At 44.4% G+C, this 27,108-nt stretch overlaps 1 protein-coding gene and 1 long non-coding RNA gene across 6 annotated transcripts in view; one reads left to right on the forward strand and one right to left on the reverse strand.

Moving 5' to 3' along the window:
- Nucleotides 1-27,108, forward strand: part of LOC138304299 (uncharacterized) — a 219,288-nt gene that overhangs the window by 153,986 nt on the left and 38,194 nt on the right. The gene's annotated exons all lie outside the window — the stretch shown is intronic.
- The window catches only part of LOC138304297 (RING finger protein 112-like), a 333,811-nt gene continuing 308,216 nt past the window's right edge, over nt 1,514-27,108 (reverse strand). For all 5 annotated transcript variants that reach the window (XM_069244246.1, XM_069244245.1, XM_069244247.1 and 2 more), the window contains one exon: nt 1,514-3,952. In XM_069244246.1, the coding sequence (XP_069100347.1) occupies nt 3,398-3,952 (555 nt within the window). In that variant the 3' untranslated portion in view covers nt 1,514-3,397. The remainder of the gene's footprint in view (nt 3,953-27,108) is intronic.

Here is a 27,108-nt window from a genome sequence, read left to right on the forward strand (position 1 = left end):
CATCATCCTGGTAAGAGGCGGGAATTCCTTTACCTACTTCGAGGGTGGACGGGCGTGGCTCAGCGGGCGGAGCTTACAGGTGCTTTATAAAGGGAGAACCTTCTACTCTGTGTCTCCAGGAGAGGAAAGATAGAAACCGCGCGTCACAGTCAGATACGGATTACGCTCCAGTACATCATCAGTTCACCTCCAGAAACTGAGCTTCGACTGCGGCACCTGCTACGATTATAATTGTAAGTGCTTCCTTTGAGGTTTAGTTTCTGTAAAATGAGCATCGTGGCCTACCCAACCGGAGTATTTTCTACGAGTATGTCAGTAAGCGTTACCTAGCATGTTTTATACGCCCCGTTTATATTGTATACTAAGGGTACGTGATGGGCCACGGGGTAAAAACGTCTCCAGAAACCTTGTTTTCCTTTGGCAATGCGATTGTTACTAGTGCGTCTTTGTGGAGATGTCCTCGTGCTTCTGAGCATCAACAACGCACCACCGGAATCGGCGATAAACGCATTGGGGTCGTTTTGGGTGGACGGGGCGTGGCTCAGCGGGCGGAGCTTACAGGTGCTTTATAAAGGGAGAACCTTCTACTCTGTGTCTCCAGGAGAGGAAGATAGAACCCGCACGTCACAGTCAGATACAGATTACGCTCCAGTACATCATCAGTTCACCTCCAGAAGCTGAGCTTCAACTGCGGCACCTGCTACGATTATAATTGTAACTACTTCCTTTGAGGTTTAGTTTCTGTAAAATGAGCATCGTGGCCTACCCAACCGGAGTATTTTCTACGAGTATGTCAGTAAGCGTTACCTAGCATGTTTTATACGCTCCGTTTATATTGTATACTAAGGGTACGTGATGGGCCACGGGGTAAACGTCTCCAGAAACCTTGTTTTCCTTTGGCAATGCGATTTTTACTAGTGCGTCTTTGTGGAGATGTCCTCGTGCTTCTGAGCATCAACAACGCACCACCGGAATCGGTGGTAAACGCAGTGGGGTCGTTTTGGAAAGCTGTCCATCATCCTGGTAAGAGGCGGGAATTCCTTTACTTACTTCGAGGGTGGACGGGACATGGCTCAGCGGGCGGAGCTTACAGGTGCTTTATGAAGGGAGAACCTTCTACTCTGTGTCTCCAGGAGAGGAAGATAGAAACCGCGCGTCACAGTCAGATACAGCTTACGCTCCAGTACATCATCAGGTCACCTCCAGGAAGGATTCTAGATCTTTTTCTGCTATGGGATCTCTCAGCGCACAGGCTTGCTTTATCTTTGCCAAGCCTAAGAGTTACGGTGGCTTGTCCTTTCCGGAAACTGAGCTTCAACTGCGGCACCTGCTACGTTTATATTTGGAAGTGCTTCCTTTGAGGTTTAGTTTCTGTAAAATGAGCATCGTGGCCTACCCAACCGGGGTATTTTCTACGAGTATGTCAGTAAGCGTTACCATGATTCTCTAACTCAGTTTGGCAGAAATGTTCTTGTGCACAAGCTAATCAAAGAAGTAATTTTCTTAAAACATCTTTCATAAAACAGATAGTATTTATTCACATAGGCTGCAATACAATTACATTAGGCTTTGGATGCAGTTATGCAAAATGATTTCTCTGACTGGAAGTTAGGGGTTTCATGGGATATTTGTAGCTCCACTGAGAAGATGGATGTCCGACTTTGGTTTTTATTGCTGCATCAATTAGATCAGAGCTAGGTGCTACATTGTTGAAATGAAGCATCCCCCAGTATGACATTGCAACATCTCTCTGTGGCTTGTGGTTATTGTCTGACATGACAATGCCAGCTGTCTGCGAGAGCAGAAGATAAGGAGTGTACCCCAAGAGCCTGGTCGGTCAGAAATCAACATAAAAAGTCTTATTGCTTTAAGCACCAGGTGCGATCAATAGTAAATCCCAAGGTGCTTGCACACAATGATCCCAGAATTCCGTTTGTTTTTTTAACATCACTCCTAATGCCACAATCGGTGAGTTAGTCTTTACTCCTCATTTCTCATGTTACCACTTTTAACAGCTATATGCGGAGCTTCTTTTAGGGCCCTCTGATTCTCCAGGCACTCTCATATTTATCCTTTCTGATGTCTCATTCTCTCCCTCCCTGCCATGTTTTCTGGCTTCTTTTCCAGTTTCAGTTTCCTGTTTGTAGCTCTACTCTGACATTAGTTCTTTCATCATGTTGCTATATCTGCTTATCGTATGTCTCTTTCAGCAGCTTCCCTTACACCTCTTCTATCCACAGCGATCATCTAAATTATGAACGTGACGTTTCACAAGTTCTTCATTTTGTGCTGCTTTACCCTCAATATCTTCCATCTTCCTCACTCATGTTTTTTCTGTGTGGTATCTCTCTCATCTCCCACATACCCTGAGTCTCCATTACTTTACTCTGTCAATTACTCAACTCGAAGTGTTATTCTACCCAAGCAGCACCGTTACCTGGTACTGTGTCATGAACTCCACCTACCTGATGGCCTCATTTAGATAATTTCAGATACGTACCAACACCCTTCTCCTCCCTCTGATCTCCATTTTCCCCTCAGGAGTCTGTACGTTCATTTATGCTCTTCACATCATACATCTCCCCCTTCGCAATTCTACATCTGTGCTTGGGGGAGCAGCAGTTGGTTACTGTAGCTTTCTTCGTAAATTGCAATGACCTTTATCCACCAAGGAGGACTTAATAGTCACTAAGGTAGTCGATAAGCACTACATGTAGTGACCATTCGTCTAGCACCAAGATAAAGATGAACAATTTCAAACAGAAAGATAAACAGAAGAGATGGACATCACTGCATTTAACTGTCTCTCCCTTAAGTTTAGCACTGGTCTTGCAAATATCTACCCATGTTGCTAGAGTCCGCTTTTGCCACTACTGCAATGATTTCAGAAGCTTCTACATCATCCCACTTTATAGCTATCATTTTTTTATCTACTCCCTTTATTGCTTTCCTCTGCTCAACTTCTTTCTCACCCCCCTTTCTTCCTTTTATCAATCCAGTAACACCCCTTTCTGACATTCCTCTTGATTGATTTTCTGGTACCAGGTCCTCAGCTTCTCCTTATTCAACATCCCTGGGGAGTAGCAGGCCAGTCATTTAGTCTACTGTCCCTCAGCCTTCTCGCAACATCCTCTTACCTTTTAATTAACATAACCGAAAGCGTGCAACCTCTTCTCCGGGCAGGCCCGCAAAGTGCTTTAGTAGTCAGTGCATTAGACAGGTCCCCTTTTAATCTAGTAACATTTTTTTTACTTGCTTCTTTCTCCACCTTTGGTTTTACACAGTTTGAGCAGTGTTTTCATTGAGGCTAAAAGAAGCACCAACATCCCCCTTGATGGCGTTCTGCTGCCATTACATTAAGATAAGTTCTGAGTTAGAAGTATCAGAGAAGTGTGTTTCAAGCTGAAGGGTTCAGGTGCAGGAGGTGAGCTTCTTCTGACAGATCTACAAACCCTTGAGGATCTTCACCATCTCCATCACTGTCTAAAATGTTGTTGTAGTCGAGGCATCCATCATCATCCTTTAGGCTCGTAGCCTGCTTCTTCCCAATTTGATTGCCCACCCCAGCCCCTAGACCACCCCCAATGACAGCAAAGGTGCCTGTTCCAGCCACAGCACCTACCGCAACCACTGCTACCTCAGCAGCCACAACCAACCCTGCCACCACCCCACCAACCACTCCTCCGGCTAGACCGACTGTGCCTACACCTACAGCCACACCAGCTTTGATGGCACTGATCTTGAACCGCTTGGTGTAGACTGCCATGAAACGCTCCATGTCAGTCCTCATCTGGGCCTCTAGCTCCATCTTCAGGTCCAGCTTCCTGTACTCATCCCCCTCCAGCACCCTCTCAGAGCGCTTCATCATCTCAGCCATTTTGACCTTCAGCTTCTCTTTCATCTTGCTGGGGGATGTCTTCAAATTAGTAAACATGGATTTGGAATTCATGTCCTGCAGAAAGAAGGTAAACAGAAGTCACAAACTTTATAGGGTCTGTCAGTAGCGATGCATTGATAGGCTAGTGAGATGCAGACTACATCAGCATTATTGCCAAGTCAAAACGTTCGAAGAATTGTTACTAAGATACATTTATATAAACGTTTTACTTTGCTGATAACTGCACAGCCACATCCTATACTATAAGTGCTAACTTATCAAACAAACAGGAATTGCTATTAAGCCAAAATTCACAGAAGTAGTAATACCAAACTGTCAACCTAGGTGAGAACTCCGGCATCCCATCCCACTCCTATAAACAGTGTAGAATGGAGCGCCTTCAACCTTTTATCTAAAAACAAATCCTCACCAATCACATAAAATCATTTTTTCCAACAAACCTGTAGGGAGCTGGGTTCTGGTTGCAGTACCCCTCACACACACTTTTTGTCTGTTTTTTAGATGCAACTTTGACTGAAGTACACTGGGTTCCTGCTAACCAGGTCCCCAGTGCCAGTTTTCCTTCCCTAAAACAAGACACTTGGTCACTTGATACCCAACTGACCCAGCCCTTCAGCCCCCTGTAAGTCGCTAATAAATGGTACCCCTGCTACCTAGGGCATGAGTACTGAAGAAGGCCCTTCAGAGCTGCAGGACAACTTGTGCCACTCTGAAGGACCCAGCACCAACCTTATGCAGACTGTCATTGCAGGATGCATGACCAGGTGCTCCAAAATTGAAAACTCAACATGGCACACAGCCAGTGTGCCATGTTCCCTAAACACTGCATTCCATATATGTAAGTCACCCTTATAGCAGGCCCTACAGCCCTAAGGCAGGGTGCATTATATTACATGAGGGGGCATACATACAGGGAGTGCAGAATTATTAGGCAAGTTGTATTTTTGAGGATTAATTTTATTATTGAACAACAACCATGTTCTCAATGAACCCAAAAAACTCATTAATATCAAAGCTGAATATTTTTGGAAGTAGTTTTTAGTTTGTTTTTAGTTTTAGCTATGTTAGGGGGATATCTGTGTGTGCAGGTGACTATTACTGTGCATAATTATTAGGCAACTTAACAAAAAAAAAATATATACCCATTTCAATTATTTATTATTACCAGTGAAACCAATATAACATCTCAACATTCACAAATATACATTTCTGACATTCAAAAACAAAACAAAAACAAATCAGTGACCAATATAGCCACCTTTCTTTGCAAGGACACTCAAAAGCCTGCCATCCATGGATTCTGTCAGTGTTTTGATCTGTTCACCATCAACATTGCGTGCAGCAGCAACCACAGCCTCCCAGACACTGTTCAGGGAGGTGTACTGTTTTCCCTCCTTGTAAATCTCACATTTGATGATGGACCACAGGTTCTCAATGGGGTTCAGATCAGGTGAACATGGAGGCCATGTCATTAGATTTCCTTCTTTTATACCCTCTCTTGCCAGCCACGCTGTGGAGTACTTGGACGCGTGTGATGGAGCATTGTCCTGCATGAGAATCATGTTTTTCTTGAAGGATGCAGACTTCTTCCTGTACCACTGCTTGAAGAAGGTGTCTTCCAGGAACTGGCAGTAGGACTGGGAGTTGAGCTTGACTCCATCCTCAACCCGAAAAGGCCCCACAAGCTCATCTTTGATGATACCAGCCCAAACCAGTACTCCACCTCCACCTTGCTGGCGTCTGAGTCGGACTGGAGCTCTCTGCCCTTTACCAATCCAGCCACGGGCCCATCCATCTGGCCCATCAAGACTCACTCTCATTTCATCAGTCCATAAAACCTTAGAAAAATCAGTCTTGAGATATTTCTTGGCCCAGTCTTGACGTTTCAGCTTGTGTGTCTTGTTCAGTGGTGGTCGTCTTTCAGCCTTTCTTACCTTGGCCATGTCTCTGAGTATTGCACACCTTGTGCTTTTGGGCACTCCAGTGATGTTGCAGCTCTGAAATATGGCCAAACTGGTGGCAAGTGGCATCGTGGCAGCTGCACGCTTGACTTTTCTCAGTTCATGGGCAGTTATTTTGCGCCTTGGTTTTTCCACACGCTTCTTGCGACCCTGTTGACTATTTTGAATGAAACGCTTGATTGTTCGATGATCACGCTTCAGAAGCTTTGCAATTTTAAGAGTGCTTCATCCCTCTGCAAGATATCTCACTATTTTTGACTTTTCTGAGCCTGTCAAGTCCTTCTTTTGACCCATTTTGCCAAAGGAAAGGAAGTTGCCTAATAATTATGCACACCTGATATAGGGTGTTGATGTCATTAGACCACACTCCTTCTCATTACAGAGATGCACATCACCTAATATGCTTAATTGGTAGTAGGCTTTCGAGCCTATACAGCTTGGAGTAAGACAACATGCATAAAGAGGATGATGTGGTCAAAATACTCATTTGCCTAATAATTCTGCACTCCCTGTACATGAGCAGATATGCCTCAGCTATGTCTCTGTCGATTCTGAGACATAGAAAGTGAACAGGAATGCCATTTTAAATGCATGTGCTGGTCACTACGAGTTCCTCGCCTATATGATGGCTTTTCTGAATCCTGGGACGTTTGGTATCAAACTGATCCCAGTGATGGATTTATAAAAAAATGCACACAATGGGCACATTAGAAGTGACCCCTGAAAACCTACCAACTACTAGTGTGTTGACTGACTGGTCCTGACCATTTCAGTCATCACAGACACGTTTCTGGTCCCCTAAAGTGAGAGCCAGCACTCTCAAGGGCATGAGACAAAAGCCTGCTCTGGGCAGAGGTGTGACCTCCTCTCACAGGCAGGATGGACATTCCAGGGCGGGGAGCTTCACAGGCCTTGCTGCCTTTGTAATGCGACCCAGGTCTCTCCAGATGGCGGAGGTGACCAACCACTCTGTCCTAACCCCACTTTTGGCATTAGCACAGGTGAGAAAATTAGTTAAATTAGGAGGAGTGCCCATTTCATGCCAGTCCCACCTCTAAGGTGGATGAGCGGATGTGGACACTACTATTCAAAGTCCTCCATCTTGCTTGGAAGGAATTAGGCCACTAGGGTTGGGGTTATGCCCATTTCCCAGCGGAAGTGGTCATAAGAAGGGTCTAGTCACCCTAAATGTGGTCAGCCCATTGGCTACCACCCGGCACTCCCTTTAACACCCCTAAATTGAGTATTAAGGTTGCACCCCTGGACCCTAGAACTCAGATCTCAACAAACTAAGAAGACCTGGCCAAAGAAGAGTTGCACCTGCAGAAGAGGAAATGAAAAGGCAGCTGACCTGGACCCAGCCCCTCCAGCCTGCCTGTTAACCTTGAAGAGTCCTGCACAAAAAAGCCAACTTGTCCAGTCTTCAAAAAAAGCCTCAAATTTCACACACACAGTGGATTTGCCTTACAAGAATAAACTCCAGCAAAAAGACTCTGCAGCTGCTGGACCCTGGAAAACAGACGTCAGAAGTGACCACTGTAACTGACCTTCACTACCTGAAGTGAAGCCAGCCAACTGAGGGTGCCAGAGCAGGTCCCCAATTGTCCAGAGAACAAGTCCAGTGTGGTCTGACCCATCCTGAACTTCCCCGAGAGGCCTGCAGCCTCTGCATGCAGGCCGCTTCTTCCACAGGCTTGTGGTGAGAGAAAACCTGACAGCTACACCAACCACTGCACCCGTGAACCCTGACCTTAGCTGAGGTGAGCCATCCATGCCAACAACATCTCCCTTCTCCTAGGAGCTCGATTCCACCTTGTGCCTACCCCTGCCAGACTCCCCCATGGCACCAGTAGTCTCAGCATACAGGTTTCCCTGTCCGTAAGGGCTCCCGGACGTGAAAATCCGATGTCTAAGGACACCCCTGCATCTGTCGCCCCTGAGAACAGGAGAAGAGGACCAAAGGTGCACCTATGTTCTGAGCACCCCAAGTCCACTACCTACCTGCTTGTTGTCCCAGACTGGCTTCCTAGCTAGAGCCTGCAGCCTATCTTCATGAGGATCAAACTCCCATAGAAAACCACTGGGCACCTGATGTCTTACCGCTCCCCTGTGTTCCCTGTGTGGTTCTGATCAGTGCCCAGTACCTACCTTAACTCCCTGAGATTGGCTTTGTAAGTCGGTGTTAACCCTGTGTTTGCTGAACATTATTTTCCTCCATAGGATAACATTGAGAGAACTCTGAAAATTGCATTGTCTATTTCTGAAACTGCAAAGTCTTTCTGCTTAAAAGTCTACTTACTTGATTACGAAGTTCTTGGGTTTGAAACAAATATAAAAATAAATGTTATTTTCTAAATTGGTCTTGGATTTATTCTTTGAGTGTGTGTCTCGTTTGTTGCCTCTGTGAGTACAACAAATGCTTAGCACTACCTTCTGATAAGCCTAACGGCTCACCCACACTACCACAAATAGAGCATTAGTCCTATCTACTTTTGCCTCTGCAATACCAATTGAGGATCGACTGGACTCTACATAGTGTACTTCATTTTAGTGTACTATATGGAGAGCCGGCTCCCTACAAAACTTTATTGGGATTTTCTTCATTGTAGTTAACATTACAGAATTAGCAACACAATAGAGACTATATGATCAGACATTGCCTCAAAAGTGTGACATCTGCACAGTTGAGAATTGTTGTGCCAAATGAACATGCAAAAACCTATAGATTACTAATATGATCTTGGCATTCAACTGGTAGTAAAAACAACAGGGAGTGGAGATGGGAGAGGGAGGCGGACTAGGTTCATACTGGACTAGATAAAACTTAAGGATAGAGAGTATAGACCATTTTCTATTTGTGATGTGCAACTGATCGGACACTAAGGGGTATTATGACTGGGGGGATTCTCTGTTAGTGTTAAAACCTCACCAGTTTGAGGGGGTAGCACTAAGGGGGATTCCCATGATGGAGAGGGGGGAGTGCTATGTCAGTGTATCTTCTAGAAACGTTGTTCTTGTCACTACGTCCAGAATGGCATCCCAATCCCAAGCCATAGGCCATAGGGCATCGATGAAGGCCTCTGGCTTCCTCCCTATCAAGGGTCTTGCTCTCAGGCTCCACCCATTTAAAGAGGGCATTCCACCAGGCTGATAAAGAAGGTGGTGTACAAGACTTCCAGTTGCTTGTAATGATTTGCTTTGCAAAAAGGACTACGTTAGCAAAACAAGATGCAAACTGTCTTTTTTGGAAGATTTGTAGACACCTATGGCTACTGATACCCAATCATTTGGGATGCGTTTTGCTATTATGAAGGAAGTAATCCCCAATATGTTTGTCCAGTAATGCCCCAATGAGTGGTAGCCCAGCGCATGTGATGCAGATCTGCTTGTTCTGAGGAATAGCAGAAACATGTAGCATTGGTCTGTGGCAATCTATTAACCACTGCAGGTGAGAGGTAGGCCCTATGTAGAATGAAGTATTGCATAAGTTTAAATTTGGTGTTACGAGATATGAAATGGGGTAAAACAAGGATTTGTGATTATTTTGTTTTGTAGAATACCCTACCTGAATCAGTCCAACATATAGATTTAAACAACAAAATAATATACCTATGCCCCAATCCCATGGTGTAAAGCACTTGGGCCTGTGGATGTCTCTTGTTCAGTGTCTAGTATGAACTGTATTTGCCAGAAAGTGTACTGAATATGACTGTGATTTGGAATTGACCTCTCTGGAAGCAAACTGGCCTGACAATTAATCAAATGTACAGAGAGGGCCCTCCTCAAAGAGGCCTTCCAACGCCATGAGGTTGGAGTTGTGCCAATATGTCAGGTTTCTTCAAGTGAGAGATCCACGTGGTCAGGAAGACCAAGGAGTGGGATAACTGGGGCACAGGGCAGAGCCCCTCTGGTGAGTTGTATGGCTTGGGTATAAGACAACAGCGATACCCGAAGTAGACAAGGAAGGGTGTTCTTGCCCCAGATGCCTGCAATCAGGAGCCCTTTGAGCTCATCAGGGCAGACTCCTACTAAAGTTTCACATGTCTCCTTAAGAGCATGTGACTAGCCACTGGCTGAGCCACTGCTGCTGGGCAGAGCTGAAGTACAGCTCGTATTCCAGAGACCCTAATCTACCAGCCTCCACTGGGAGGCACAATTTGACAAGCACCACTCTATGCCATATATATTCTCCTAGGAATGTGCCCCGGGTAGATTAGCTAAGTAATATAAGAGGCGCAGTGATATGACCATCTTAGAATGGGTAATGCTTGCCACAGCTGCCAGCAGAAGGGTTTTCCAGAACACCTGGGAGGTGAGGGCTGATACTACTCTTGTCAGATTTCCATCTAAGCCAATCACATATAATCAATACTCCTTAACCACATTGTCCTCTCTTTTATCGTTTCACCTGAAGTCCCTCCTCATCACTGACACTTTCACCTCTTCTCTTAAAAGATGACAGGATTTGTCATTTTCTGAAAAAATGCTTCTGATAAAAACTTCTACCTGCAGATTCCTCACTTTTTGAATATTTCCCAGGCGTCTGGCCTGGAAACGCTTCAGTAGCACCTCTGAGTGCTCTGTAGATGGGGCCTTGTGGCTCTGCATCTACATCTTTCTGCTCTGGAACGCATATGAGCATCCTATAAAGGCGCCACTCCAGTGCACTGACATCAGTTCCTTTCCTTCCATGCCATCAGACACAGATACAGAGCTCTCTCTCTCATCTCTCAGTCACTTTACTCAATAGTTCATTAAATGTCCATATTGTGCAAATGATATCACCCACCCCCCTAAAATGATGAGCTTTAAGCCCTGCAAGGACTGTCGCAAGCAAATGTCTGTGACAGCTCCTCATCAGGTGTGCCTGTCGCGTCTGGGGTGTCCCTGTCAAGTCTATGGTGATGGCTTTTGCAAACCTGCGGTGCCTAGTGCCAAGATGCTCCTCAGGGCCTCAGGGAGTGAACTGTATGCAATAGCAAGTTTCTAGTGAAAGTAAAGTAGGCAATCTGTAATATATATATATATATATGGAAAATGTCACTTACCCAGTGTACATCTGTTCATGGCATGAGATACTGCAGATTCACATGCTTTGCACATCCCGCCATCTAGTGTTGGGCTCGGAGTGTTACAAGTTGTTTTTCTTCGAAGAAGACTTTTCGAGTCACGAGATCGAGGGACTCCTCCCCTTTCGGCTCCATCGCGCATGGGCGTCGACACCATCTAAGATTGTTTTCCCCGCAGGGGGTGAGGTAGGAGTTGTATATTATAGTAATAGTGCCCATGCAATGGAGTAAATATGTATGTACATAATGTAGTTTAAGGTGATATTTTTAAAAATTTACAAATGTTTAAGATCAACTTCGAAACGGCTACAGACTCCCGGGGAGGCGGGTGGGCGCATGTGAATCTGCAGCGTCTCATGCCACGAACAGATGTACACTGGGTAAGTGACATTTTCTGTTCAATGGCATGTGTAGCTGCAGATACACATGCTTTGCATAGACTAGTAAGCAGTTATCTCCCCAAAAGCGGTGGTTCAGCCTGTAGGAGTTGAAGTTGTTTGAAACAAACTTCGTAGTACTGCTTGGCCTACTGTGGCTTGTTGTGCTGTTAACACATCTACGCAGTAGTGCTTGGTAAACGTATGAGGCGTAGACCATGTGGCTGCCTTACATATTTCAGTCATTGGAATGTTTCCTAGAAAGGCCATAGTAGCACCTTTCTTTCTAGTTGAGTGTGCCTTTGGTGTAATACGCAGTTGTCTTTTTGCTTTGAGATAACAGGTTTGAATGCATTTAACTATACATCTAGCAATGCCTTGTTTGGAAATTGGATTTCCTGCATGAGGTTTTTGGAAAGCAACAAATAATTGTTTTGTTTTCCAAATTTGTTTTGTTCTGTCAATGTAGTACATTAACACTCTTTTGATGTCTAATGTATGTAGTGATCTTTCAGCTACAGAATCTGGCTCTGGGAAGAACACTGGTAGTTCTACTGTTTGATTCAAGTGGAACAGTGATATGACTTTCGGTAAGAATTTAGGATTTGTTCGTAAAACTACTTTATGCTTGTGTATCTGAATAAATGGTTCTTGTATGGTAAATGCTTGTATCTCACTTACTCTTCTTAGAGATGTGATGGCAATTAGAATTGCAACTTTCCATGTTAAGTATTGCATTTCACATAAGTGCATGGGTTCAAAAGGCGGACCCATGAGTCGTGTTAAGACAATGTTGAGGTTCCACGAAGGAATTGGTGGTGTTCTTGGTGGTATAGATCTCTTTAGGCCTTCCATAAACGCTTTTATGACTGGTATCCTAAAAAGTGAAGTTGAGTGCGTCATTTGCAGATAAGCTGAAATTGCGGTAAGATGTATCTTAATGGATGAAAAAGCTAGCTTTGACTTTTGCAAATGTAGTAAGTAGCTTACGATGTCTTTGGCAGATGCGTGTAAGGGTTGAATTTGATTATTATGGCAATAATAAACAAATCTTTTCCACTTATTTGCATAGCAATGTCTAGTGGTTGGTTTCCTAGCTTGTTTTATGACCTCCATACATTCTTGTGTCAGGTCTAAGTGTCCGAATTCTAAGACTTCAGGAGCCAAATTGCTAGATTCAGCGATGCTGGATTTGGGTGTCTGATCTGTTGTTTGTGTTGAGTTAACAGATCTGGTCTGTTTGGTAGTTTGACATGAGGCACTACTGAGAGGTCTAGTAGTGTTGTGTACCAAGGTTGTCTTGCCCAAGTTGGTGCTATTAGTATGAGTTTGAGTTTGTTTTGACTCAATTTGTTTACCAGATATGGAAGGAGTGGGAGAGGGGTAAAAGCGTATGCAAATATCCCTGACCAACTCATCCATAACGCATTGCCCTGGGACTGATCTTGTGGGTACCTGGATGCGAAGTTTTGGCATTTTGCATTTTCTTTTGTTGCAAATAGGTCTATTTGTGGTGTTCCCCAACTTTGGAAGTAAGTGTTTAGTATGTTTGGGTGAATCTCCCATTCGTGGATCTGTTGGTGAGCCCGAGAGAGATTGTCTGCTAACTGATTCTGAATCCCTGGAATAAACTGTGCTATTAGGCGAATGTGGTTGTGAATCACCCAATGCCATATTCTCTGTGCCAGGAGACACAACTGTGTTGAGTGTGTTCCTCCCTGTTTGTTTAGGTAATACATCGTTGTCATGTTGTTGTTTTGACAAGAATGTGTTTGTGGCTTATTATGGGTTGAAATGCCTTTAACGCTAGAAATACTGCCAGTAGTTCTAAGTGATTTATGTGAAACTGTCTTTGCTGAGTGTCCCATTGTCCCTGGATGCTGTGTTGATTGAGGTGTGCTCCCCACCCTATCATGGAGGCATCTGTAGTTATTACGTATTGAGGCACTGGGTCTTGGAAAGGCCGCCCTTGGTTTAAATTTATATTGTTCCACCATTGAAGCAAGGTGTATGTTTGGCGGTCTATCAACACTAGATCTAGAAGTTGACCCTGTGCCTGTGACCATTGTGATGCTAGGCCCTGTTGTAAGGGCCGCATGTGCAACCTTGCGTTTGGGACAATGGCTATGCATGAGGACATCATGCCTAGGAGTTTCATCACCATTTTGACTTGTATCTTTTGTCTTGGATACATGGCCTGTATTACATTGTGAAATGCCTGTACCCTTTGTGGACTTGGAGTGGCAATCCCTTTTGCTGTGTTGATTGTTGCCCCTAAGTATTGCTGTGTTTGACACGGCTGAAGGTGTGACTTTGTGTAGTTGATTGAGAAACCTAGTTTGTGGAGGGTTTCTATGACGTACTTTGTGTGTTGTGAACACCGTTCTAGCGTGTTGGTTTTGATTAACCAATCGTCTAGGTACGGGAACACATGTATTTGTTGCCTTCTGATATGTGCGGCCACTACTGCCAGGCATTTTGTAAAAACTCTTGGCGCAGTTGTTATTCCGAATGGCAACACCTTGAATTGGTAATGTACCCCTTGGAATACAAACCTTAAGTACTTTCTGTATGAATGTATCGGTATATGGAAATGTGCATCCTTTATGTCTAGTGTTGTCATGTAGTCTTGTTGTTTGAGCAGTGGGATTACGTCCTGTAATGTCACCATGTGAAAGTGATCTGATTTGATGTAGGTATTTAACGTTCTGAGATCTAATATAGGTCTTAGAGTCTTGTCCTTTTTGGGTATGAGAAAGTACAGAGAGTAAACTCCTGATCCTTTCTGATGAATTGGTACGAATTCTTTTGCTTCTTTTTGTAGCAACGCTTGGACCTCTAGTCCTAGAAGGTCCATGTGTTGTTTTGACATATTGTGTGTTTTCGGTGGGACGTTTGGAGGGAATTTGAGAAATTCTATGCAATAACCATGCTGGATAATTGCTAGGACCCAAGTGTCTGTTGTTATTTCCTCCCAATGTTTGTAAAACTTGGTTAGTCTCCCCCCCACAGGTGCTATGTGTTGGGGATTTGTGACGTGGAAGTCACTGCTTGTTTTGAGGAGTTTTGGGACTTTGGAACTTCCCTCTACTCTTTTGGAACTGTCCCCCTCTATATTGTCCCCGAAAACTTCCCCGCTGATATTGGCTCTGATAAGCGGGCCTTGTTTGTGAGGTTGTGGGTTCTGTAGTTTGTCCTCGAAAACCCCCTCTAAACTGCGTTTTGCGAAATGTGCCTCTGCTCTGTGGGGAGTAGAGTGCGCCCATGGCTTTGGCCGTATCAGTGTCCTTTTTAAGTTTTTCGATAGCAGTGTCCACCTCCGGCCCAAACAACTGCTGTCCGTTAAAAGGCATATTCAGCACGGCTTGTTGTATTTCCGGCTTGAATCCTGACGTACGCAGCCATGCGCGTCTCCTTATGGCTACTGCTGTATTTACTGTCCTAGCAGCCGTATCTGCTGCATCCATTGCTGACCGTATCTGATTGTTCGAGATACTCTGTCCTTCCTCCACCACCTGTTGTGCCTTTTTCTGGAACTCCTTGGGTAAGTGTTCAATGAAATGTTGCATTTCGTCCCAATGAGCCCTATCATATCTTGTCAGCAGTGCCTGTGAGTTGGCAATGTGCCATTGGTTGGCCGCTTGTGCTGCAACCCTTTTCCCCGCAGCATCGAACTTGTGACTCTCCTTGTCTGGAGGTGGTGCGTCTCCCGAGGTGTGAGAGTTTGGTCTCTTGCGAGCTGCCCCTACTACCACAGAGTCTGGTGTTAATTGCTGCGTGATATATACCGGGTCTGTTGGCGGTGGCTTGTATTTTTTCTCCACCCTTGGAGTTATGGCCCTGCCCTTCACAGGCTCCTGAAACACCTGTTTGGAGTGTTTTAGCATTCCAGGTAGCATAGGGAGGCTTTGGTATTGGCTATGAGTGGAGGATAGTGTATTAAACAAAAAATCATCCTCAATAGGCTCTGCATGCAGGGTGACATTATGAAATGCCGCTGCCCTTGACACCACCTGTGTGTAGGCTGTACTGTCCTCAGTTGGCGACGGTCTCGCTGGGTAACAGTCTGGGCTGTTATCTGACACTGGCGCATCATAAAGATCCCATGCGTCGGGATCATCCTGACTCATTCCAGTATGAGTTGGGGACTGCATCAGTGGTGGAGTGGATAACGGTGATGTGTGCGTTGAACGTGGTGGAGATGGTGGCGGTGTTATTTGGCTTGCCACCTTTGCCTGTGGCTGCTTGTCTTTTTCTTGAAAGGCAAGTCTTCTTTTCATCCTAATTGGGGGAAGAGTACTTATCTTCCCTGTGTCCTTTTGGATGTGGAGCCTTCTCCGAGTGTAGTCTGGCTCCATTGACTCTAGTTCTTGTCCGAACTTATGTCCTTGCATTTGTGAGGACAGTCCCTGTTCCTCTGTGTAGGAACCTGATTTCGGTTCCGAGGCCGGATGTTTCGGAATGGAAACTTTTTCGGCAGTCTTTTTCGGCTCCGACGACACTTTTTTTTTTTCGGCGTCCCGGTCTCTCAGTGCCGACTCGTTTTGGTGCCGCCCTCTCGGTGCCGAACTTGCTCGGACCCGCTGTCTCGGGGTCGAGTCTGCTGTGTGCCGGTATCTCGACCGGAGTCGGATGTCTTCGACACATGCGCGCCCTTTTTCGGTGCCGATAATCGGTCACCTATTTTTCGGGTTAAGCCATGGCCTGCTGCCGGTGGCATCCCCTGGGCTTTTGCGGTCTTCTCGTGAGTTTTGTGTGTCGACGTCTTACTCACGGTTTTAGGTGTCTGTTCGGGATCGACCTCGTCCGACTCCGACTCCTCGATGGAGAAGGTTTCTTCTTCTTCCTCCAAGTGTCTTTGTCCTGTCGGTGCCGACACCATCTGCAGTCTTCTCGCTCTTCGGTCTCTTAATGTCTTCCTCGACCGAAACGCTCGACAGGCTTCACAAGTATCTTCTTTGTGTTCTGGAGACAAACACAAGTTACAGACCAGGTGCCTGATCTGTATAAGGATACTTGTTGTGCCATTTGGGGCAGAAGCGGCATGGGGTCCATTCCATTAGCCTTGAAGAGACACGTGGTCGGGCCGACCAAGCCCCGACGGGGGATCGAAAAACCCCGAAGGGCCACTGGAGCTCTTCAAAAGTCGGTGTCGATCGGTTGTAACTAACCCGATACCGAACGCAAACAATACCGTCGAATTTTCCGAGATTCTAACTATCTTTCCGAACCGAAACGCGGAGCAAAAAGGAACACGTCCGAACCCGATGGCGGAAAGAAAACAATCTAAGATGGAGTCGACGCCCATGCGCAATGGAGCCGAAAGGGGAGGAGTCCCTCGATCTCGTGACTCGAAAAGACTTCTTCAAAGAAAAACAACTTGTAACACTCCGAGCCCAACACTAGATGGCGGGATTTGCAAAGCATGTGTATCTGCAGCTACACATGCCATCGAACATATATATATATATATATATATATATATATGGATGGAAAATGTCACTTACCCAGTGTATATCTGTTTGTGGCATGTTCTGTTGCAGATTCACATGCTGTGCATTAGTCCACCTTCTAGTGTTGGGCTTGGAGTGTTACAAGTTGTTTTTCTTCGAAGAAGTCTTTTTGAGTCACAGGACTGAGTGACTCCTCCTCCTCGGTTCCATTGCGCATGGGCATCGACTCCATTGTTAGATTTTTTTCCCGCAGAGGGTAAAGGAAGGAGTGATAGAGTATATAGGTATAAAGTAAGCTGTCCATGCCAATTTAAATGTATCTACTTATGTACAAATGTTTGTAACTTAAACGACTACAGGCTTCCGTGGAGGAGGGAGTGTGCATGTGAATCTACAGTAGAACATGCCACGAACAGATGTGCAGTGGGTAAGTGACCTTTTCCATTCGATGGCATGTGTAGCTGCAAATACACATGCTGTGCATAGACTACAAAGCAGTTTGTCCTCCCATAAATTAGCAGTGGTCGGCCCGTAGGAGTTGAAGTTGTTTGAAATAATGTTCTTAGAACAGCTGGACATACTGTGGCTTGTTGTGGTGATAATACGTCTACACAGTAGTGTTTAGTGAATGTATGTGGTGTTGACCATGTAGCTGCTTTACATATTTCCGCCATTGGAATATTCCCTAAAAAAGCCATTGGTGCACCTTTTTTCCTTGTAGAATGTGCTTTAAGAACTAAAAGCTGTCTTTTTGCTTTAATATAGCATGTTTGGATGCACCTTATGATCCATCGTGCTAATCCTTGTTTTGATATAGGATTGCCTGTATGTGGTTTTTGGAAAGCTACAAATAGTTGTTTAGTCTTTCTAAATGGTTTAGTTCTGTCTATATAGTACATTAAAGCTCTTTTGATGTCTAATGTATGTAGAGCTGAGAATCTGTCTGTGGGAAGAAGACTGGCAGGTCCACTGTTTGATTTATATGAAATTGTGATCCAACTTTTGGTAGAAATTTTGGATTTATTCTTAGTACAACCTTATGTTTGTGCACTTGGAGAAAGGTTCTTCAAGAGTAAAGGCTTGGATTTCACTTACTCTTCTTAAAGAAGTAATTGCCACTAGGAAGGCAACCTTCCATGTTCGAAATTGAATTTGACACAAGTGCATAGGCTCAAATGGTGGTCCCATAAGTCTTGTAAGCACTATATTTAGATTCCAAGAAGGAACTGGTGGTGTTCTAGGTGGAATGATGCGTTTTAAACCTTCCATGAAAGCTTTAATGACAGGAACTCTAAATAAAGAGCTATGTTGCATATTTTGTGAATATGCTGAGATTGCAGTAAGATAAATTTTTATTGAAGAGAATGCTAAATTTGATTTTTGTAAATGAAGTAAATAACATACAATATCTTGTATTGATGCTGTAAGAGGGTCTATATTTTTGGATTGACAGAAATATACAAATCTTTTCAATTTGTTTGCATAGCACTGTCTAGTAGTGGGTTTTCTTGCTTGCTTAATAACTTCCATACATTCTTATGGGAGTTATAAATATCCAAACTCTATGACCTCAGGAGCCAAGTTGCTAGATTGAGTGTCTTGGGATTTGGATGCCTGATTTGACCTCTGTTTTGTGTCAACAGATTTGGTCTGGATGGGAGTTTGGTACTACCGACAGATCTAATAATGTTGGGTACCACGGTTGAAGTGCCCATGCTGGTGCTTTCAGTATCATGTTGAGTGAAGTTTGACGCAACGTTTTGACTAGAAACGGAAGGAGTGTGGGGGGGGGAAAGCGTATGAAAATATCCCTGACCTATTGATCCATAGAGCATTGCCCTTGGATAGGGAATGTGGGTGACTGGATGCAAAGTTTTGGCATTTTGTGTTTTTGCTTGTTGCGAACAGGTCTATGTTTGGTGTTCCCCACTTTTGAAAGTAATTTGAAGTACTTGAGGATGAATCTCCCATTCGTGAGTTTGTTGGTGATTTCTGATGAGGCTTTCTGCCAACTGATTGTGTATCCCTGGAATGTATTGTGCTAATAGATGAATTTGGTTGTGGATTGCCCATTTCCAAATTTTCTGGGCTAGAAGGGACAGTTGGGATGAATGTGTCCCTCCCTGTTTGTTGAGATAATACATGGTTGTCATGTTGCCTGTTTTGATAAGAACATTCTTCTGTGTGAGAAAAGGTTAAAAAGCGTTGAGCGCTAGAAAAACAGCTAATAACTCCAAGTGGTTTATGTGTAGCTGTTGTGTTTGACATCCCATTGCCCTTGAATGTTATGATTGTTTAGGTGAGCTCCCCAACCAATCATTGATGCATCTGTTGTAATTATGGTCTGAGGCACAGGGTCTTGAAATGGCCACCCTTTTTTTTTTAGATTTGTGGAATTCCACCACTGAATGGGACATGTATGTTTGGTGGTCTATCAACACTAGATCTTGGAGTTGACCGTGTGCTTGTGACCATTGTTGTGCAAGGCACTGTTGTAAGGGCCGCATGTTTAGTCTTGCGTGTGGAACAATTTCAATACATGATGCCATCATTCCTAACATCTTCATGACAAATCTGACAGTGTATTGTTGATTTATTCGTATTTGTGTGATTATATTTTGGAAATCTTGTATCCTTTGTGTATTTGGATATGGTAGAGCTTGTTGAGTATTTAGTATTGAACCCAAATACTGTTGTATTTGTGCTGGTTGAAGGTGTGATCTTTGGTAGTTTATTGAGAAACCTAGTGTGTGTAAGGTTTGTATTCCATAATGCGTATGATTTTGGCATTGTGTATGACTGTTTGATTTTATTAACCAATCGTCTACATATGGAAAGACATGTATATGTTGTCTTCTTAGGTAGGCTGCCACTACTGCCAAGCACTTTGTGAATACCCTTGGTGCTGTTGTTATTCCAAAGGGTAACACTTTGAATTGGTAGTGTTTGCCCTGAATGACAAATCTGAGATATTTTCTGTGTGCTGGATGGAGGGGTATGTGAAAATGCACATCCTTGAGGTCTAAGGCTGTCATGAAGTCTTGTTTTTGTAAGAGTGAGATGACATCCTGTAAAGTTACCATGTGGAAATGTTCTGACAGGATGTAAAGATTGAGAGTCCTGAGGTCTAATATTGGCCTTAGGATGCAATCCAGTTTGGGAATTAGAAAATATAGTGAATAAACTCCTCTTCCTATTTGAGAGTGTGGAACCATTTCTATTGCTTGTTTGAGTAGTAGAGATTGGACCTCTTGTTGTAACAGAATTATGTTTTCTGTGGATAGTTTGTGTGACATTGGTGGAATATTTGGAGGAGTGTTTATCAATTCTAGGCAATAGCCATTACGGATAATTGACAACATCCAGTTGTCTGTGGTAATATTTTGCCAATTTGTGTGGAACTGTTGTAGTCTTCCCCCCACAGGAAAGGTGTGGAGTGGAAGGGAATGAGGGAAGTCACTGTTTTGGGTGCTATGGAGGCTGCTTAGAGGCCTGAAATTTCCCTCTATTTCTGGGGTATTGTCCTCTATATGTGCCCCTAAAACTACCACGTTGGTATTGCGGTTGGTATGTCGGCTTTGTCCACGAGGTGGATGCCTCTGAGGGCTGTGTTCTGAAACCACCTCGAAACTGAGGTTTACGAAAGGACCCCCTATATGGTGCAGAGTAGAGTGCCCCATTGCCTTTGCTGTGTCAGAGTCCTTTCGCAATTTTTCTATAGCTGTGTCTACTTCTGGCCCAAAAAGATGTTTTTTGTCGAACAGCGTGTTCAACACAGCCTGCTGTATTTCGGTCTTGAATCCAGAAGATCCGAGCCATGCATGTCTGCATATAGTGACTGCAGTGTTGACACTCCTAGCAGCGGTATCTGCTGCATCTGGGGGAGTTCTTATTTGATTGTTTGTAATGGCTTGCCCTTCCTCCACTACTTGTGCCCTTTTCTGTTGTTCTTTGGGAAGATGCTGTATTTTGTCTTGCATCTCGTCCCAAAGGGCTCTGTCATAGCGAGCTAAAAGTGCTTGCGAGCTGGCTATCCTCTACTGATTTGCTGCCTGGGACGCAACTCTTTTCCCTGCAGCATAGAATTTCCTGCTCTCTTTATCAGGAAGGGGTGCATCTCCTGATGACTGACTATTTGCTCTCTTCCTGGCAGCACTAACTACCACGGAATGAGGAGGTACCTGATGGGTGATATAATCAGGGTCAGAGGGTGCAGCTTTATATTTTTTCTCTATCCTAGGTGTTATGATGCATGCCTTAACTGGTTAACTAAAGATCTGATCCGCATGTTTCACCATGCCTGGGAGCATCGGGAGGCATTGATACCTAGAATGTGTTGAGGATAGAGTGTTAAATAAGAAATCCTCTTCTAGAGGCTCTGTATGCATGGTAACACCATGATATGCTACAGCCCTAGCTATGACTTGATTATAGACAGTACTATCCTCAGGTGATGATGGTTTAGAGGGATAGCTGTCTGGATCGTTACTTGGAATGGGATCAGGGTCATAAAGATCCCATGGATCCACGTTGTCTGTTGTGAATCTTAAGAATAAGTGGGTGACTGCACTGGTGTAGGGCTGGTAGGAAGAGAGGTAGGTAGGTAGGTGGAAAGAATGAGGAGAAGAGTGAGGAGGAGAAGATTGAGGAGGTGGTGGTTTCTCCTTCTGCTTTGGCACTTTAGCTGGAGGCTGCATAGTGTCCAATTCCTCCTGAAAAGTGTGCTTCCTTTTTGTTTTTAAAGGCGGTGTTGTCTGAATTCTCCCTGTTTCCTTATGGATTTGGATCCTGGATTGCCTTTCATCCATAATTTCTAGAATTGGTTGTACCTCTAACTCCTCCTGGTGTTTAGTGGAGTCAGAAACAGAGCTCTTAGTTGTCTCCGATGTTTTCGGAGGAGTGGCCTTTTTCGGTGCCGAACTGGGAAGTTGGTCACCGACAGTCTTTTTTCAACCCAAGCCATGGCCTTCCGGCAGAGGCGTACCCAGGGCCTTGTGTTTTTTCTTTTGTGGGGGTGGAGTGGCAGACGTACTCACATGGTGTCGTGCTGTGACTGGTCTGTCTTAGTCTGATTCCTGCTTGGACTCGGAATCTGAAACAGAGACTCTTCCTCTTCCACGTAGAGATGTTCCCCGCTCCTCGACGCCATTTCGAGCCTTCTTGCTCTTCTGTCTCGAAGAGTCTTTTTCGATCGTAAGGATCGACAGGCCTCGCAGTTTTCTTCCCGATGGTCTGGGGAAAGGCATAGGTTACAAACCAGATGCTGGTCTGTATATGGGTACTTCGCGTGGCAACGAGGACAGAATCGGAATGGAGTCCGGTCCATGAGGCATCCATGCGGTTGGCCTGAAAAGGCCCGAGTTGGGCGTGTGCACCCTGAAGGGCGAACAAAGTTGTTTTCCTGACAGTAGGGCTGTGTCGATGGAAGATTATGAACCCGATCGATACAATACTGACGAAAAGAGAGTTTTCTGAATCGAAATCTCGGAGCAAAAGGAAACCCGTCAGAACCCGACGGCGGAAAGAAAACAATCTAACAATGGATTCGATGCCCATGTGCAATGGAACCGAAGAGGAGGAGTCACTCGATCCCGTGACTCGAAAAAACTTCTTCGAATAAAACTTGTAACACTCCGAGCCCAACACTAGATGGTGGACTAATGCACAGCATGTGTATCTGCAGCTACACATGCCATCAAACTTATAAATAAAAATATATATATATATATATATATATATAATTACATTTTATATATGTACTATGCATGTAATGTTTTGTATACGTTATGTTGTAAACCCCACTATCAGCTGCGAGGGCACAAGCAGGTGTGTGTGCCTAGCCCTTCCTATGGTAGGTTGTTTAATTGAAAAGCCTGGTCTTCAGTTTCTTTTGAAATTCAAGAAGAGAAGAGGAAGTTCTGATGTGGAGTGGGAGGCCATTCCACACACTTTAGGACTAATGTAAGAGAACGTGAATCCTCCTGATTTGGTTCTGGGTATGCGTGGGATGTGTACTAGTAGGAGACCTGCAGAGCAGAGATGTCTGGGTGGTTGGAGGTAGGAGATGCAACTGCTCAGGCAGGTGGGGCATAAGTTGTGTAGTACCCTGAAAGTGTGTTTGAGGGGTTTGAATCAAGCACATTATTGTACCTGGAGCCAGTGGAGCTCCTCCTGGTTTGGTCTGATGTAAGTTCTGTATGGGAGTTTGAGGTTGACTCTGGCTGTCGAGTTCTGGATGGTTTGTAGTCTTCTCATGTTTGATCCCGGCATAGAGGGTGTTCCCATAGTCTAACTTTCTTGTGACTTGAGCATAAGTGACAGTTTTGCTAGTGTTGCTTGGGAGCCATTTGATGAAGTTCCTCAGCATTTTCAGGTGTGGATGTAAGATGCAGAGATGGCGTTGACTTGTGTGAGTCATGTTCAGGTTGCTGTCAATGATTACTCCGAGGTTCCGGGCGTGATGGCAGGGTGTGGGTTGAGCCTGAATCAAGACTGAGTGGCAATAAGGAGCTGAGGTAGTTGGTCAGATATTAACTGATTAATTTCTCTCTGTAGCTGTAAAGCATGGCTGGATCAGCGGATATTTCTTGAGCAGGGGCGTGATGGTTGTATGTTTCCAGGTGTCCAGGAATGTGGAGGGGTTGAGTAGGAGTATTAGTGCTTTGCTGATTGGTAGATGTCCTTTGGTGAAAGCGTGGTGGGGGCAAGAGTCAGATGGGACCCTAAAGTAGAATGGTCTTAATGATAGCAGTGATTTCCATGGTGATCATGGCAGGACACAAGGCCAGGGTTCGTTTTTGCCAAGCTGGGTGGTTCAGCTGCGATGGTGATGGGGTCCAGTTGAGGGTCAAAGCTGCGTATATGGAGGTAATTTAGTTACAAACAAATTCTGAGAGCTTGTTGCAAAGTTTCTGTGAGTGGGGTGATGCTGCTGGAGTTAGTAGGAGGTGTAGTGAAATCTTTGATGGCAAAGGTTTCCTTGCTGTTAGTGCAGGTGTCAATGGAGTCTGCAAGAGCTTGGTGTTCTGTATCTGCCAGTGGTAATGTCTTAGGACTGGTTTGTCTTTATCTGTGGTGTCAACTTGCTCTCCATTTGTACTCCAGTTGTTTGCAATGTTGTTTTGTTAAGCTGAGTTCCTCTGTATACCAGCTGGCCTGTGGTTGGACTCTTGCTGTTGGTTTTCACTTGAGGGCAGCCAGGGTGTTGGCGCATGCAGTTATTCAGCTGTTGATTTTCTAGATAGCTTTCGGCAAGTGCTGATATGATCAGGCGGTTTGCTGAAAGGGTGAAAGCATAGGAATCGGGCACTACTGTGGGCACACTGAATTACCAATGTTTCCTGTTAGGCTATAACTCAGGACAGTGAGGACAAGGCTTCTTCTTGATAGGAGGTCTGGGGGGGATGGTTTAGTGGAGAACATAAATCAGGTAGAAAATGTATCACTCACAAGGAACATAATGTCCAAGAGGTGTCCTTTGTTTAAGAAAACGACGAGGCTTTATTATTATTAAGGGCCCTGTCAGTGAGATCCTTCAGGACCAGTCTTCATTGGATAATGAGGTTCATCACATCCTGTTGATCCAAAGGGCGCGCTAGGTTCTGTGTCTTCTAGTCAAACACTGAGGAGTTGTAGAGCATCTGGGATGAGGTTCCTATTGCCTGCACATTATCCCTAAACTTATACATGAGTTTGGCATAGTTGTGGGATCAGAAGTTGCTGAAGGCAGGGAACGTGTAACCTACTAACCTGCCAATAATCAGCAGCATGGGCCATTCAAGCTTTGCCTCTTACTGGAGGGTTCCAGTGTTATTGTGCCCAGTATTGTAAAGATTCACACAGATGGCACTGGGAACCATGGAAGCCCTGACCATCTAAGAAGTCAAAGACATTTCCATTTACAATGGCAATTTCTGGCACACCCAAAACCTGTGGAGTACATCCAGCAGAGTCATCAGCAGAAGCTATCCAAAGCAATGTAGAATAGGCAATTACTTTTTCAGGGATAGCTCACCTTCAACTGAGTACTGTGAGGGTTTTCGTGAAACCACTGTTTTCATATTTCATTTGTCCTTGGTATATAGTGAAGCGACGCCATCTTGCATATTCTTTTTTGGCAATGCCACAAACAGCCAAACCTACTCATAGGAAAATCTGCTAGTTGCACACATTTCTACAACATGGTGCATTTATGTTGTGGAGGCCAAATCATGACCTAAGGAGCTTTCGAGCAGAAAACTTTACAATATTGTCTGCCAAAGAAGGGTCTGGAGAGTTTCTTAAGATTGAAATGTTTGTTATGGGATTTCATGTGGGGGTTCTTTTATTTCATACCTTGACAAACCAAGTTTGGTGCCATTTTGTTTAAAAGAAAATGGCCCCCCTCCAAAATCTACAACTAGTTGCGCCTTGATTTGCCAATTATTTGCTTCATGTATTTACATTCAATTTTCTCTCATTCTCATCTAGTTCCATCAACCAAGGTATCTTGCATCGTTTTCACTTCTGTTGATAATTTGTAACATCTTATTTAGCTTTCTTTATTCAAGCTTTGACTATTTGGGTTGCACTAACTTTATCATTGTTTTGCTGCCCTACTCAAGAAAAACATTTTATGCAGTCCAGCTACTAGAAAAGCTGTTCCCTGTACATATGTTCCTTTCTAACATGAAATTTCATGCACGCTGATTAGGACTCACAATCTCTTAAGTAAAAGAAATTGTAAGGGTCTGAATAAGAAAATGTGAGCTTCAACAATAATCTAGCTCACTGTATTAAAATAAAAAGATTTAAACTGGACAGCATGACTGCAAAACATGGAGTGACGCTTATTTACGGAAAAATAATAATTCTAGTAGTCCTTTTTTGTTTGAATTTGAAGCTTGGTTTATTTTCACCTAGGGAGGTTGACGTTGCTTAGACTAGTGTTACCTCCTAACACAAAGTGTACTCATAAGGCAGAATGCTTTTTTACCAACATCCTGCTGAAAATCTTCACCTCATAAAGCCACAGAGTCACTTGGTCCTACGGACTTGCACTGGTTTCGCTGGAAATTCCTTTTACCGTTATTTTGCAAGTATTTAGTGCTGCCTTTCTACTCAATATTTCTTTATTGTCATGCACTTGGGATGATCCCTATATTCTTTCTTACTTGAATGTATTTATTTAAAAAAAATTATTTATATTTTTCTTGTATCCTTATTACACTTTTGACTGTCTGCACTGTGTGTAAAAAACATTCCTTCCTAGGCATCTTTGCTTTGGCTCTGGAAGAGCATTTGCTCATAGCATTGTCTTTGGCTACTCTCCCCCTTTCTCCTGCCAGCAGGGCTTGTTACACAGGCTCTTTAAAGATATTTAGGGATTTTATACAGGGATAGAAGCAGGGGCAGTTCCTCTTCAAGAGCGTTGGGGTTTTGCCCTCCTATATTTGTGGCCTGACCCCTATTCATAGCCCCCCAATTAATGTAATAAAGCACAAAAAAATGTTTTGTCTGGCTGCGGGGGTCAGCTTTTTTTAACAGTGGACCAGTTGCATAAAGTTCCTGAGTCATGAGTGAAGGAGGTGGGTTGGGGCTTCAAAAAACACACAGTACACATGATTGACAGGCACTGACTCACTCAAGTCCGCATGTCGGGCTGGCTGCAGCCATCCAACACGATATGCGCCCTTGAGGCCTTTATCACCTGGCTCTATTAGTGAGCTGGGGGACTCGCAGCTGCAGCCGCCTGGTCTCCTAATGAGCGCTAACTTCGCATGCTCAAGCCAATCCTGGCACTGCTCTCATGCTGTGTTGTTAATATCACAGCAAGAGACAAGTTTCAGGATTGGCTCAAGAGACGCGGTTAGTAGGCCTCTCTGGTGCACAGGAGGCAGCACAGGGATAGGAGCTTACTTTCAGGCCCATGGAGCTCATGACCAATCACAGCATGGCATTAGTATGAAGCCATGCAGTAACTGGCCCTTTTGCCCTGGCTCTCTGTCTCTTCTCTCTTCCACTTTGTGCGCATTTGCCACCAGTACGGCATTGCACACAAGGAAGCGAAGCCGAAGAGAGAGGTATTCCTCAGAGACCTCTCACATGTCCTGGCCGGGCCTGGCTGAAAAGGCAGCAGCACTTGGAGTTGGGGAGTTGGAGTGGAGATATATGAGGTAAAGTAAATAGATTACAAAATTAATTGTCAGTATAGTGCTTTCATTTTTACTATGGTTGTAGACACGGTTGAAGAGTTTTTTGTGTTACTTAGTTTCCATCGGTTCACAGTTGCAGTCTCACTTGGTATTGGCAGTCTCAATTAGAATCATTTTGCAAAGGGGGTGACTGAATATTTTGTTGTTCAGGCTTGTG

This window comes from Pleurodeles waltl, chromosome 7 (genome assembly GCF_031143425.1).
Source record: "Pleurodeles waltl isolate 20211129_DDA chromosome 7, aPleWal1.hap1.20221129, whole genome shotgun sequence".
Lineage (NCBI taxonomy): Eukaryota > Metazoa > Chordata > Amphibia > Caudata > Salamandridae > Pleurodeles > Pleurodeles waltl.